Source organism: Neophocaena asiaeorientalis, unplaced genomic scaffold, assembly GCF_003031525.2.
Source record: "Neophocaena asiaeorientalis asiaeorientalis breed wild unplaced genomic scaffold, Neophocaena_asiaeorientalis_V1.1 scaffold59, whole genome shotgun sequence".
NCBI classification, from domain to species: Eukaryota; Metazoa; Chordata; class Mammalia; order Artiodactyla; family Phocoenidae; genus Neophocaena; species Neophocaena asiaeorientalis.
This window is the reverse complement of record NW_020174268.1, coordinates 3,844,664-3,860,433: the sequence shown is the minus strand read 5'-3', so window position 1 is coordinate 3,860,433 and position 15,770 is coordinate 3,844,664. Positions and strand designations below refer to the sequence as shown.

At 35.4% G+C, this 15,770-nt stretch overlaps 1 protein-coding gene across 1 annotated transcript in view; it reads right to left on the bottom strand.

Annotated features, from left to right (window-relative positions):
* LRRC63 (leucine rich repeat containing 63) overlaps positions 1–15,770 on the bottom strand; it is a 44,914-nt gene that overhangs the window by 18,622 nt on the left and 10,522 nt on the right. Inside the window, exons 4-6 of the mRNA XM_024755569.1 lie at positions 14,860–15,020; positions 8,233–8,331; positions 3,346–3,482 (exon numbers count right to left, since the gene is read on the bottom strand). Of these exons, the coding sequence (XP_024611337.1) occupies positions 3,346–3,482; positions 8,233–8,331; positions 14,860–15,020 (397 nt within the window). The remainder of the gene's footprint in view (positions 1–3,345; positions 3,483–8,232; positions 8,332–14,859; positions 15,021–15,770) is intronic.

The window sequence follows — 15,770 nt, the reverse complement described above, 5'->3', positions numbered from 1 at the left end:
TGGCTCATGGGCCCAGCCGCTCCACGGCACGTGGGATCCTCCCGGTCCGGGGCACGAACCCGTGTCCCCTGCATCGGCAGGCAAACCCTCAACTACTGCACCACCAGGGAAGCCCACAGCAAGATCTTTTTTGACCCACCTCTTAGAGTAATGGAAATAAAATTTAAAATAAACAAATGGGACCTAGTGAAACTTAAAAGCTTTTGCACAGCAAAGGAAACCATAAACAAGATGAAAATACACCCTCAGAATGGGAGAAAATATTTGCAAATGAAGCAACTGACAAAGGATTAATCTCCAAAATATACAAATAGCACATGCAGCTCAATACCAAAAAAACAACCCAATTCAAAAACGGGTGGAAGACCTAAATAGACATTTCTCCAAAGACATACAGATTGCCAACAAACACATGAAAAGATGCTCAACATCACTAATTATTAGAGAAATGCAAATCAAAACCACAATGAAGTATCACCTCACACCAGTCAGAGTGGCCATCATCAAAAAAATCTACAAACAATAAATGCTGGAGACGGTGTGGAGAAAAGGGAACCCTCTTGCACTGTTGGTGGGAATGTAAATTGATACAGCCACTATGGAGAACAGTATGGAGGTTCCTTAAAAAACTAAAAATAGAACTACCATATGACCCAGCAATCCCACTACTGGGCATATACCCTGAGAAAACCATAATTCAAAAAGAGACATGTGCCACAATGTTCATTGCAGCACTATTTACAGTAACCAGGACATGGAAGCAACCTAAGTGTCCATCGACAGATGAATGGATAAAGAAGATGTGGCACACATATTAATGGAATATTACGCAGCCATAAAAAGGAACGAAATTGAGTTATTTGTAGTGAGGTGGATGGACCTAGAGTCTGTCATACAGAGTGAAGTAAGTCAGAAAGAGAAAAACAAATACCATATGCTAACACAGGTGTATGGAATCTAAAAAAAATGGTACTGATGAACCTAGTGGCAGGGCAGGGATAAAGACACAGTCTTAGAAAATGCGGGGGGGTGGGGGGAAGGGGAAGCTGGGACAAAATGAGAGAGTAACATTGACATATATACACCACCAAATGTAGAATGGATGGCTAGTGGGAAGCTGCTGCATAGCACAGGGAGATCAGCTCCTTGCTTTGTGATGACCTAGAGGAGTGGGATAGGGAGGATGGGAGGGAGGCTCAAGAGGGAAGGGCTGTGGGGATATATGTATACTTATAGCTGATTCACTTTGTTGTACAACAGAAACTAACACAACATTGTAAAGCAATTATACTCCAATAAAGATATTTAAAAAAAAAAGAACTGTAAAAAAACAAAAAGGAAGCTATAAGAAGTTAAGTAGTTTATCCAAGTCAGTATGAAATCAAATTAGTACTCCCTGTTCTTCAAGTATATGGATACAAAGTAATTCAATCCCTATCTTTAATCAATACCAATATGGGAAAATAAATTTGTGCATTTTTAGAATCAGCTCTTACTTCAGGGTTCACAAGTATGTTCTTAAATTCTTTATTCCAAACAGCTTCTCTTTCCCAAAGAACATGCTGGCTAATTAAACTGAACTGAAACAAAACAAGGCAAAACTTTGATTCTGTTAGTTAAAAGTAGTAATTTTCTATGTCATTTTCCTCCTGGTATCCACTGAGAAAAAGATAAGAGCATTTTTTTTAAACTTTTGTTACAGTTATGGCTTCATAACTTCAGGGAGTGAGGTGTGTGTACAAAGATGTACGTGTGTGTGTGTGTACACAGAAACAATTATAGATATGTGTGTACACAGATTAGTATACATACATAAGTTATCTATCTCTGTCCACTGAGAGTGTCTAGAAGCAATATCATCCCAATAGCAGTGGGAATATCCAGCACCCAGATCTTGTTTTTTAAATACCATCCTCCAATAAAAAGGAAATAGGGTTTCCTAAGAGAAATGGCTGATTCTAGTATCAAGGCAGGGAATCAAGGCAGTACAGTTTATGTTACTGTGGAAAGATAGTCAAACAAAAATAAAACTCATAATGCAATATCTTTACTTAGTATTTATTCTTTCTTTTAAAATACACTTTATGTGTAATGTGTGATGTGTATATAAGTGTTTTTACACAGAAATGATATAACTTTTATATACTTTTTAATTTTTCAAAATGAATAGTTTTACGGTGTTTTAATGTAGATCTTGGATTGTTAATTACAAACAATGCTGGATGAACAGTTTTATAAATGAATTTTGATGCACTTTCTTAATTACTATAAGAACCTTCTTTTGCAAAATGTTATTCAACTATTTAAGAGTCCCTGTGCTCTTAACTTTTTGCCCTTAACCTACATTCAATTTGTTAAAATCTAACTGGAAGAGATATCTTGTTTTGGCATTTGGTTAAGGTTTTGGTTCAAAACTTTCATTAAGGCTTAAATAATTACCAGTCCATATGTGGGGAAAAAATCCATCTCTTTTATACCTGGATATCAACATTCCTATTAGAGTTTAAAGGATCTTAGACATCATACAGGTAATTTCTTAGTTCATAGATTAGGAAATTGAGGCCTAGAATGGACTTGTGTCTTTCTCCAGATCAAATAGATAATTCTCAACTTTGAAGTTAAAAGTCTAGAATTCTTTTTTTATTCTTGATCTTTTTTTTTAAAATAAATTTATTTATTATTTATTTATTTTTGGCTGCATTGGGTCTTCACTGCTGCGTGCAGGCTTTCACTACTTGTGTTAAACAGGGTCTACTCTTTGTTGTGGTGTGTGGGCTTCTCGTTGCAGTGGCTTGTCTTGTTGTGGAGCATGGGCTCTAGGCACATGTGCTTCAGTAGTTGTGGCTCGCGGGCTCTAGAGCACAGGCTCAGTAGTTGTGGTGCACAGGCTTAGTTGCTCCACTGCATGTGGGATCTTCCCAGAACAGGGCCCAAACCCATGTCCCCTGCATTGGCAGGTGGATTCTTAACTACTGCGCCACCAGGGAAGTCCCAAGGCTAGAATTCTTAATTCCAAGTTCAGAGTTCTTTCGATATCCAAAAAGGCTTCCAAGGGATACGTGTAAGTTTCTCACCTGAGCTTCTTTATATGACTTAATCCATACTCAGATAATGCATGTCTAGATATGTATTTACTAGCCCCAGATTAATTGCCATCTATGTAGCTGGTAGGTGTTTTTTTTTTTTTTTAACACAGTAATTAGAAGCAAATCAGCTAACTGGAACTGAATAACAATTATCAAATGGCTAAAAAGTAGCTAGCTGCTTTCAGAAGGGAAATTGATCCTTTTCTAAATTACATGCTCTTTATTTTCTGTGTTTAGAATCTCAGACTATCAACCTTACCCAGGTGGAAGCGTAGTAATCAAATTAAAGGCGATGTTGAAAGTTCTAAGGAACTTAAGTTGTTGAATTGTAGAAGGGATTTCTTTGATAGGATTATTTCTCAGATTCAGTATTTGTAAATTTTTAAGACAGAATATCTGAAAAATGGAAAAGAGAAATAAGCATGAGTAGAATACTAAAGTGTGCGAATCCTTATTTTTTCCATTTTATAAACCCTTTGAACTAATGCAGTCAAATCGGTATGGTAACACTAATTGGCTGTGTCATATATCTCAATAAATACCTTTGGTAAGCCTTGAAAATAACTAACCAGCATTCATATGTATGATATGGTAAGATAGTGCAGCTACTGTACTCATAGGCCCTTGACTCAAGAATGTTCCTTTTCTAAATGGGAAAATCATGCTGTTTGATCAAGCTCACGGTTTCATAAGAGGCAACCATGTCAAGAATGAGGAGTGTAGGAGATACCTGCAGAATCAAGAAAATAAGTGGAATTAACCATAGCAACCATGGGGTGTCTGATGTCATAGCCAGCTTGATTCACTCTGATATCACAGTTATTTGTAAATAACTGATTTTTCATATGAAATTTAAAAATAGAGTATGCCATTTAATTCCACAATCTTTGCTTGATTTATATATTTCTTCTTCTCTAGTGAATCTTAACAAGCTTTTACATTAGCTCTCTTTAACATTAAATTAAAACTTTTTATATCATGAAGATTTAAAATTGGTGGAGTAGAGCATGCTTATTCTTGCCATCAGAAAGTTTAAGTCCTCCAAGTCTGTTTTTTCCTTTCAAGATTGTTTTGGCTATTTGGAATCCCTTACAATTCCATATGAACTTTAGGATCAGCCTGTCAAATTCTGAAAAAAAAGGCAAGTTGTAATTTTCATAGAGAGTGCAATGAATCTGTAGATCAATTTGCAAGTATTGCCATCTTAACAATGTTTTCAGATCCATGAACATGGGATGTCTTGTCATATAATTATGTCTTCTTTAATTTCTTTTAACAATGATCTGTAGTTTTCACAGTATAAGTTTTGTGCTTTTGTTAAACTTCTAAGTATTTTCTTCTTTTTCGTGTAAGTAGATTTGCTTTATTAATTTTATTGTCAGAATTGTTTGTTGCCAGTATGTAGAAATACAATTGATTTTTGTATATTGATCTTGTACATTGCACCCTTGATTAACTCACTCATTAGTTCTAATAGTTTTTAGTGAATGCCTTAGGATTTCTATATATAAGACTGTATCAGCTACAACAAAAAATAGTTTAAACTCCTTCCTTTTTAGTGTGAATGCCTTTTACTTCTTTTTCTTGTCTAATTGTCTTGGCTAGAAACTCCAGTACAATACACAGTGACACGAGTAGACATCTTCGTCTTGTTCCTGATCTTAGGAAGAAAATTTTCAGTTTTTCACCATTAAGTATGATATTGGCTATGGGTTTTTTGTAGACACCCTTTATCAAGTTGAGGATGCCCCCCTTCTATTCATAGATGTTGAATGCTTTTGTCATGAAAGTATGTTGGATTTTGTAAAATGATTTTTCTGTCTCTGTTGATATAATTGTATAGTTTTTTTTAACCCTTCACTATATTAATGTGGAATCACATTGATTGATTTTTGTATGTTTAACCATCCTTGCATTCCTGGAATAGATCTCACTTGGTTATGGTGGAAAATCCTCTTTATATGTTGCTGAATTTGGTTTACTAGCATTTTGTTGAGGATTATTGCATCTATATTCATGAGCTATTGTTCTGTAGTTTGCTTTTCTTTCTATATCTTTGTCTAGTTTTGGTATCAGGGTATTACTGGTTTCATAGTTTGAATGAGAACATTTTCTCCAATTTTTCATAAGAGTTTGTAAAGGATTGGTGTTAATTCTTTTTAAGACATCTGGCAGAATTCGCCAATGGAGCTATCTGATCCTGGACTTTCCTTTGAGGAAAGTTTAAAAATTACTACTGAAACTCTTTCTTTTTTTAGAGAACCATTCAGGTTTTCTATTTATTCTTGAGTCCATTCTTGTGTCTTCCTAAATATGTGTCCACTTCATCTACATTATCTAGTTGGCTGGTATACAGTTATTTGTAGTATTCTCTTAAAATCTTTTTAAAAATTTTCTGTAAGGTTGGTATGATATCCCATCCTTCACTCCTAATATTAGTAACTTGAATCTTCATTTTTTCTTGGTCAGTTTATGTCAGGTTAGTCAATTTTGTTGATCTTTTCAAAGTAACAGTATTAGGTTTTGCTGACATTGTTTTTCTGTTCCCTGTTTCACTAATTTTTATTATGTCCTTCCTTATTCTTTCTTTAGATTTATTTAGCTCTTTTTCTCTTGTGGCTTAAGATGGAATGTTAGGTTTCGATTTTTTCCTTTTTAATATAGTAACTGATAGCTATAAATTTCCCTCTGAGCACTGATGTAGATGCATCCCATAAATTTTGGATTGTTGTGTTTTGATTTTTATTTATTTCAAAGTAATTTTTAATTTCCCTTTTGATTTCTTCAATGACTCATTGGTTATTTAAGAGTGTGTTGCTTAATTTCCATCTATTTCCAAATTTCTTTCAACTACTGATTTCTAATTACATTTCATTGTGGCCCAAAAATATACTTTCTGTGACTTTCAATTTTTTAAAAAATTTTTTGTAGACTAACCTATGGTCTCTTCTGGAAAACATTCCATGTGAATTTGAGTATTATGTATTCTGATACTTTTGGTTGGAGTGTCCCATAAATGTCTGTTAGGTCTTATTGGTTTGCAATGTTGTTCATGTCTTCCATTTCACTTTCATCTTCTGTCTAGTTGATCTGTGTGTTATCGAAAGTGGGGTATTGAAGTGTCCAACTATTATTTTTGAATTCTCTATTTCTTCCCTCAGTTCTTTCAGTTTTTGCTTCATGTATTCTGGGGCTCTGTTGTTAAGTACCTAAATGTTTATAGTTACAGCATCCTGAAAGATTGACAAAATGTCCCTCTTTATCTCTAGTGACATTTTTTGTTTTAAAATTTATTTTGTCTGATATTAGTATAGTCACTCCAGCTTTCTTATGATTGCTATTTGCATGATATATCTTTTCTTATACTTTTACTTTTAACCTCTTTGGATCTTTCACTCTTAAGTGTATCTCCTTTAGACAGACTACCACTGGGGCTGACAAACTGTATTTTATTATTGGATTGTTTCATGTATTAACATTTAATGTTATTGACATGGTTGGATTTATATCTCAATGTCACTTATAGTTTTCTAAATGTCATGTCATTTTTGTTCCTCCTTTACTGGCTTCTTTTGCATCAACTGGATATTTTCTAGTATAACATTTTAATTACTTTAATGATTTTTTTTCCCACTGTATTCTCTTCAGTTATTTTCTTAGTGATTGCTTTAGGGGTTGTAATATACACCTTGACTTACCAGAATCTACTTCAGATTTACACTAACTTAATTCCAGTGAGATATGGAGATGTTGTTCCTAGATAGCTCTATTCCCTCTTCCTTTTTTGTACTATAATTGTTATACATATTACATCTATATATGTTACAAACGTAACAATACATTATTATAATTAATTACTATTGTATGTGATTTTGTGTCTTTTAAAGAAGCTAAGAGAAGAAAGGAAACCAAGTATATATTTATATGGTTTGTTATATTTACCATTTCTGCTTCTACCTTTTCCTATCCTAAACTGTTTCAGTAGGCTCTGTCTCTGCCAGAGTCTACCATCTTGAATTTTCCATGAAACTTGTCCAATCACCACATGTATGCCAGCCTCTAGTCTTCTATTCATTTCACTTACACTATGCTAATAGCTTGGCATCATTTGCCTACCCCTAGTACGGCCCTTCCAAGCCTGGATATTGCCATTTTCATTGGAACATTTTGTCTATAGCTGTACAACACTGATCTGCATTTTAATGGCAAGTTCTACTTATTTCTATCACTTTAAAAATGAGCGCTTTATATTTTACACCTGAAAATCTCCCATATGGTTATACATTCTGCTTGAGTGGTTAGAGTATTCTTTGGCAGATGCACAAGTCTCATATATGACTGTTGAGAAGAAAGGTTAAAATTAATGTGAAGAACTAAGATCCCTATATTCCTTGGGAATTCTTGTCAACTTGTCTTAGTCAAATTAATAAAACTAGTGTGATATACTAGAAAAGAACAAATAACTCTTCTAGTGAAAATAAAAACACAATATCATAGAAATTATGGAAAATATATGTTTCTAATACTACGTGTTTGAAATAGAAAGCAAGTCAATTTGCTAGAAATCAATTCACTAAAAGTTAATACTCTGGAAATCAATTCACAAAGCAACAAAACACCCCGTGACCAATGAAACAATGACTAAAGACACTGAAAACATAATCTGTCCTAATTACTTATAATGACTTGTTTATACAATGACATTGAATCATCTCATCCCATATCTGATTATCCTTGGTATGTTTTATTAAGCAGAATATCCTATTTCAGCCTATTGTAATTAAAACTTGTTACAACATCATATTACCTTGTCACTAAACATTGCCTTTAAAGCTTCCAATTAACATGGATAAAGTATATCTTAGGTTTTATTCAGAATCAGAAAAATAAATAATTTTATACACGTTGTACAATTATGAGAACATATTTGAGAGCCTGACCATAACACAGTCTTTGAGGATTGTGTCATGGGACTTGCTAAGAAAAATGTACTATACTTTTGGTACTTCTAAAAATAAGCCTTTTAGGATACAATCCAAAATATATTTATTTATAGTAACTCCAGGGTATCATAAGTGTCTATTTTTAAATTATTATTAATAATAAGAAATTATGACAATATATACAATAATAAAAATGGACTCACTTCTGTGGGAAAGCAACAGATGTTATTATATGATAAATTAAGATATATCAATTGGAAAGCCAAAGGTGTTAGGTCTGGACAATTCAGGAGAAAAAAGCCCTAAAAGAAAGTGACAAAAGATAAGAATTAATTATTTACCATGCACAAAATATTTTATACAAGTGTTTAAAAAATGAGCACATAATCTAAATGTGTGACCTAATAACAAGCCTATAATAATCTTCCATTCATTTATTTTAGTCTTTCATGGTAATAATTTCTTAAATATGTAAAGAAACAAAATAGAAAAACTAAGTATTTACATATGTAATAAATATAGTGTTACATGTGTGAAAGGCATTATTTCAGTTAATAACAAGCAAACATTTATTGACTGTCCACTACATGCTGAAATGTCATTAAATATATTTTATATTTAATTCTCTTTACCCCCTCTTTTTTTCATGTTTCTACTTCTATTTCTCTGTTATCTGTCTATTAATCTAACATCTTCTTAAAGTTTCTTGCTTAAATATGCCAATTTCTGATTGAGGAAAACATATGCCTTTGTTATGGACTAAATGTTCGTGTTCCCCCAAAATTCATTTGTTGAAGCTCTAATCCCCAACATGATGGCATTTAGAAGTGAAGTCTTTGGGAAGTAATTTGGGTTAGATGAGGTCTTAAGGATGGAGCCCTCACGATGGAATCGGTGTCCTTATAAGAAGAACAGTGGACCAGAGATCTCTTTCTCTCTGCATGTGAGGATACAGCAAAAAGTCAGCTGTGAAAAAGAGAGCGCTCACCAGGAACCAAATTGGCTGACACCTCAGTGTCAGACTTCCCAGCCACCAGAACTGTGAGAAGTAAATGTCCCTTCTTTAAGCCACTCTATGGCATTTTGTCGTAGCAGCCCAAATTGACCAAGACATGCTTAGTGCCCCCAGTATCTTAATATTCCAGTAAAGTTGGTACATTTGTTTCTTAAGTATCATAGGATCAGTAGTGTTCAACTGAATGAACCAAGGAACTCTAATGCTGAAGGATCAAACCTCAGCTTATAGTGAAGGGAGGCATTGCTACCAATGCATTGGGTTATGGCATGCACTGTATGAGAGAGATGAGGTTCATGGCTAAAGAATCTTGGAATTGACAGTACTGGTTTCAAGACTGACCTCTTATTAAAGTATCAATATTTGTAAATGTCTAGATGTTGGTAGACATATACACCTATAGAAGAGTACGTGTTCTTTCTTCCTGTCACCAAACATTCATCTCTTCTCGACATAACTAGTAGTACACTAAATTATGTAGCAGGAAAGTGTCTGTCACAGTCTGTAATCATTCCACTAAGTGTGCTCAGATAACTAGTGCCTTTACATTTTCTTCTGCCTGGAAGGCTCTTCCCCCATCTGTCCTCATGAAGTATCTTCTCACTTCATTCACAGGTTGCTTATAGGCAGCTGTCTGCTCATAAGTCATCACATCCTATCACAAATAGCAACCTCTCAAACCAGTACCCCATTGATGGCTCTCTGTCCCCTCCACTTGCTTTATTTTTCTTCATAACTCTTATCACCAGAGGACAGACTATATATAAATGTACGTATGTATGTATGTATGATCTCATCCTACTAAAGTATAAGCTCCATGAAATAGGTTTTTTTTTTCTGTTTTGCACACTGATACATAATGAGATACATAGTTTACCACTGGGTACATAGTGGGTTATTAATAAATATTGGCTGAATGAGTGACTATCCAGGACCTTCTTGTTGCCTCATGGAATCCCAGGAACCTTCACTGTGGATATACTATGAGGTCTGCCCAGCATAGGTATGCTGGATCTCTCTTTTACCATCCCATCATAAAACCTGTTTGCTGCAGTTACCACAATAAGGATGTGAAGAATTAAACAACACCAAGAAAGTGGAGGCTTTCTCAATCTCTTGAATTGCTCTAGCAACATTTAAGCATTGATGCACTGAGTCTGTATTAAATTAATCAGTACATTTGTTTTGTGTAAATTCTATTCATATAAAATCTGTTTCCTTAATAAGTCCATGAGATAGATTAGAAATTATTACTTTCAATTCTTTTATATCACCCCCACAGAGCTCAGGATTCTACTCTGGACTCAAATATTCTTTTAAAGTAATATTGATGACTGTGTAAGTAGATGTTTCTCTTGACTAGCTCCATTTAACTCTTTAGAAGATATACTCTTCCTCAATTTAAAGCAGGAATCAGTGAGCTACAGTCTTCCACCTGTTTCTATAAATAAAGTTTTATTGGAACACAGCCACACTAAGTTTGGGTGTTGTAATATGGCTGTTCTTATACTACACAACAGAGTTGAGTAGTTATGACAGAGACCATGTAGACTTCAAAGTCTAAAATTTTACTTATCTGTCCCATTACAGAAAAACCTTGCCAACCTCTGATTTAAAGTAATTCACTTTGGGACTTCCCTGGTGGCACAGTGGCTAAGAATCCACCTGCCAATGCAGGGGACACAGGTTCAAGCCCTGGACCGGGAAGATCCCACATGCTGCAGAGCAACTAAGCCCATGCACCACAACTACAGAGCCTACACTGTAGAGCCCACGAGCCACAACTACTGAGCCCATGCACCACAACTACTGAAGCCCATGAGCCTAGAGCCCGTGTTCTGAAACAAGAGAACCCACCACAATGAGAAGCCCATGCACTGCAACAAAGAGTAGGCCCCGCTCGCCGCAACTAGAGAAAGCCTGTGTGCAGCAGTGAAGACCCAATGCAGCCAAAAATAAATAAATCAAATAAATAAATTTATTAAAAAATAAATAAATAAATAAAGTAATTCACTTCAAAACCAGATAATCTGATTTTTTCACTTATACTAATGGGCAACAGCCTTGTTTCAAACCAGCCCTTCAACTAAAACCAAAAAGGGAAACAAACACAACAAAACAAAGGCTTGGAGAATGACTAAAGTAGCTAGGTCTTAAGAAGCCAAAATTCCAGAAAGAAGGGAATCTCAGGGTGTTAAACACAGCACTCAACACTATTTTTCTCCAAAAGTCATTTGCCTAATCCAAAGCTGTGGTGGCGAACTACAGCCAGTCTCACAGGGCTAGGGAGACAAAAATTGGAATTCAGGGCTTCCCAAGGAGAAGGGACTTCAGACTTGATACAAGGTGGCTTAAAGGCTACAGCCTTAGGAAAGAAGTTTAACAGGAAATCTCTACAAAAATTAAAGTCCAGCATTAAACCAGCTGATTTTGATTAGATTAAGATGAACATCCCCTAGCCTCTTGGCCTGTCAGAAGCAACAATAAAAAATTTTTGGAAGAACATAACATTATCTAGGGCCTCAAATTATTTCTACACAACATCTATCATGCAATCAAAAATAAAAAGGCATGCAAAAAGATAATACTTGGACAAAAATCAAGAGAAATGATAGACCATAGAAATAGGCCCTGGAAGGTCCATATTTTGGATACGTCAGATGTGTTAAACAAAAAAAAAAGTTAACTGTGATTAGTAGGCTCGAAAAATCAAATTATAAGATAAAGCATTTAAAGTTCAAAGAATTAGATTATAAAAGAAACCAACCAAAATTAAGGACTTGATAAAGGGTTTAACAGCAGATTTCACAAAGCTGAAAAGAGAATGAATGAACCAGAATTTAGGTAAGAAGAAAATGCTCAGAATAAAGCACAGAGGGTAAAAGGGATACAGGAAGAGAGTAAGGGATATATGGGACAAGATGAAAAGGCCTAAGATACATGTAGCTGGAGTCTGATAAGAAGAGGACAAAAGGAATGAGACAGGAGCAATATCTGAAGAGATAGTAGGAGAGTTACACAGGCATCAAACAATGAGTTAGCAAGTGTTCTTCCTCGTCTGATTTCTGAAGGAGTTAGCCTAAACTGATATTATTTCCTTCTTCATTGTCTGATAGAATCACCAGTGAGGCTGTTTGTGCCTGGAGCTTTCTCTGTGTGAAGGCTCTTAATTAAAATTTCAATTAGGTTTTTACAGGTGCAAGACTATTCTGATGTTCTAGTCCTTGTTGTGCCTGTTTCAGCAAGTTGTGTTTTTCAAAAAATTTTTCCATTTCATCACAGTTGTTGCATTTATTGGGAAAATGTTCTTATTATTTCATTATTTTCTATTTTAATGTCTGTAGGAAATGTGGTGATTTCCCCTTTTTAAATTTTGAATTTGGTATTTAGTGTTTCTTTTTTCTTAATCCTATCATGGATTTAGCAATTTTATTAATTAATTAACAAAGGATATTGATCTGTAGTTTTCTTGTGGCGTCTTTATCTTCCCTTGATATCTGGGTTATACTGATAGCATAAAATGTGTTATATGTTGTTGATATTTTTACTTGTTAAAAAATATATTTGGTCATCTGAATGACCAAAATCCATTTCTCATATGTAGTTGGACTTTATCCATGGTTCCTCGCTACCAGCTCCCAAAACCCTTGGAATTTCCTGAACAATAAGAGCAATGGGAGCGTCTTTTGTCATAATACTTATTCTCTTATCTTCAGCTCCTGAAATTGCTTCAGAACCATAAAGGCAAAATGGGTGTCTTGTTATTCATAACAAACCCGTTTCCACCACAACTGGATTTATGTTGATGAGGTGACTTTTGAAAGGGGCTGGGTGTCAGAAGAACCAACCATGTGATTAGAAGGTTGGAACTTTCAATCCCCTCACCTCTGAAGAGGGAAAGGGATTGAAGACTGAGCTCAATCAGCAGTGGCCAATGATTTAATCAATTATACTATTAATGAAACCTCCATAAAAACCAGAAGGACAGGATTTGGAGAGCTTCCAGGTTGGTGAACACCTGGAGATTTGGGGAGAGTAGCACCCGGAGAGGGTGTAGGGTCTCCACACCCTTTCCTCATACCGTGTCCTGTGTTTTTCTTCATATAACTGTTGATTCACATCCCTTAATATCCTTTGTAATAAACCAGTAATCAAGTAAGTAAATAGCTTTCCTGAGTTCTGTGAGCCACTCTAGCGAATTAATCAGGAGGGGTCGTGGGAATTTCTGATTTATAGCCAGTCGATCAGAACTATAGGTAACAACTTGTGATTGGCATCCTGAGTTGGAGGGGGTCCTTGGAACCTCCAGTCTGTAGGTGGTTGGTCAGAATCACAGGTAACCACCTGGGCTTGTGATTGGCGTCTGAAGTGTAGAGCAGTCTTATGGGACTGAGCACTTTACCTGTGGAATCTGATGTTATCTCGGGGTAGATAGTGTCAGAATTGAGTTGAATTGTAGGACACCCAGCTGGTGTCCAAGAACTGTTGGGTGATGTGGGATTCCCACCCCCTCCACCAGCACAACAGTGGAATTGGGTGGTGTTCCTTCCTCTTTTATTTTCTGGAAGATTTAGAGAAGTATATATGTTCCTTTTTCTTTAAACGATTAGCAGAATTCACCCATAAAGCTATCTGGACCTGCACTGTTCTTTGTTGGGAGGTTTTGATTATTTTTTCAATCTCTTTACTTTTTATAGGTCTGCTCAAATTTCTGTTTGTTGTTGAGTCAGTTTTGGTAATTTATGTTTTTCTAGAAAATGTTTCATTTCATCTAGGATATTTAATTTGCAGGCATGCAGTTGTTCATAGTATTCTCTTATAATCCTTTCTGCTTCTGTGAAGCCAGTAGAAATGTTTCGATTTTCATTTCTGATTTTATTTATTTGGACCTTCTCTCTATTTTTTCTTAGTCTAGCCAAAGGTCAACTTTGTCAGTCTTTTCAAAGAACTAACTTTTGGTTTCATTGATTCTATTGCTTTTCTATCCTCTGTTTCATTTATCTCTGTTCTAATCTTTATTTCCTTCTTTCTGCTAATTTTGGGTGTAGTTCGCTCTTTTGTTCAAGCTCCTTAAAGTGCAAAGTTAGGTTACTTATTTGAGATCTTTCTTTTCCACATACCCCTTCCCCACACACATCCAGTACTTCTCCCGACATCAACATCTCACACACCAGTATATTTGTCACAATCAATGGACTAACATTAGCACATCATTATCAACATAAATCCGTAAATTATGTTAGAGTTCAGACCTTTTGTTGTATATTCTATGGGTCTTGACAGACGTATAATGAAATGTGTATCCATTATGACAGTATCATACAGAATAATTTCACTGCCCTAAGAATCCCCTGTGTTCCTCCTATTCATCCTTCCCTCCCTCCCTCCAAAATCCCTTACAACCACTGATATATTTACTGTCACCATAGTTTTACCTTTTCTGGAATTTTTGTTGTTGTTATTCCACGTTTACTACGTTACTGCCTCCTTGGTGTTTAATTAATTTTTTGTAATCTGTCATGTTGATTCCTTTCTCATTCCCTTTTGTGTACATTTTTAAGACAGTTTCTTAGGAGTGGTTACCATGAAGATTACGATCGGCATCCTAAATTTAAAACGTCTAGTTTGGATTGATACCAAGTTAACTTCAATAGCACACAAAAGTTTTGTTACTATACAACTCCATCACTCCCTCAGCCACCACCACTTTATGTTGTTCCTTCAATACCATGGAGAATAACCTAAGTTAGGAAACGTAAAACAAAAATGACCGATGATACAACAGGAAATTGCCATTGAGAAGATGTAGTAATACCTTAAGATTAAGTGCATTTCTTCCATGAATTTGACAGTTTACTATGGCCAGCTTGGTCATGGCTGTTACTGTTCCATAGCGTGTTGCCACAACAGGCTTAAAACCGTCGCCATGTACGATATGTGCCACTGAGGTTTCGATTCTTCTAGATTTAATGCTACCTAAATAAAACAAGACAGGAAACGTAAATGTGTCATCACTTAGAGTGAAAGTTAAAAGGTATTCATGTTATGATAACGGTAAGTCATCATAAATAGGTTACCTGGATGCCTCCTTTGGAAGAGATTGCCCATGACTTTCACCCACCCAACCTCACGTTGGAGATTCCCTATAACCTCCATCCACCCAACCTCAGTTGGTTCTGTTGGCCAAACATTTTAATATTAGATAGCAGACTAATATTAGATAGCAAACTTTTCTTCCCAAAAGAAAACCATAAGCTCATAGACTTCTACCTCAATAATTTAGATTCCATCAGTCTGAGTCTTGTGCTGTATGTAAAAACATCTTATTTTATGATGAATTACATAAACAACTTCTTTCTTCACAAAATGAATAAAGGACACCATATAAGCATATCTCAGATAGAGATCATATCCCAAGGAGAAATCTTGCTTTTTGCTTTAATAACGCATTGATGCATGATTCAAATACCCTATGTAACTAAGCTCTTCCCTCAGTTTAAAGACCTCACACAAGAAAGGCGGGGGGAGAAAAAGCAGACAACTCAGGAGTAGCCAAACAGCGACCACCTACATTTACTTTATCACAACCCTCGTGGGTTTCCCCTTTTGTCAAAAATGGCATGTTCAAGCACACACCCAGGTGTGGCGGGAAAATATTTTGAAATATATTTTACACTCCCAGCCATTCTTGCTGTATTACTTGCTGCAACATATTTTATCATCTCA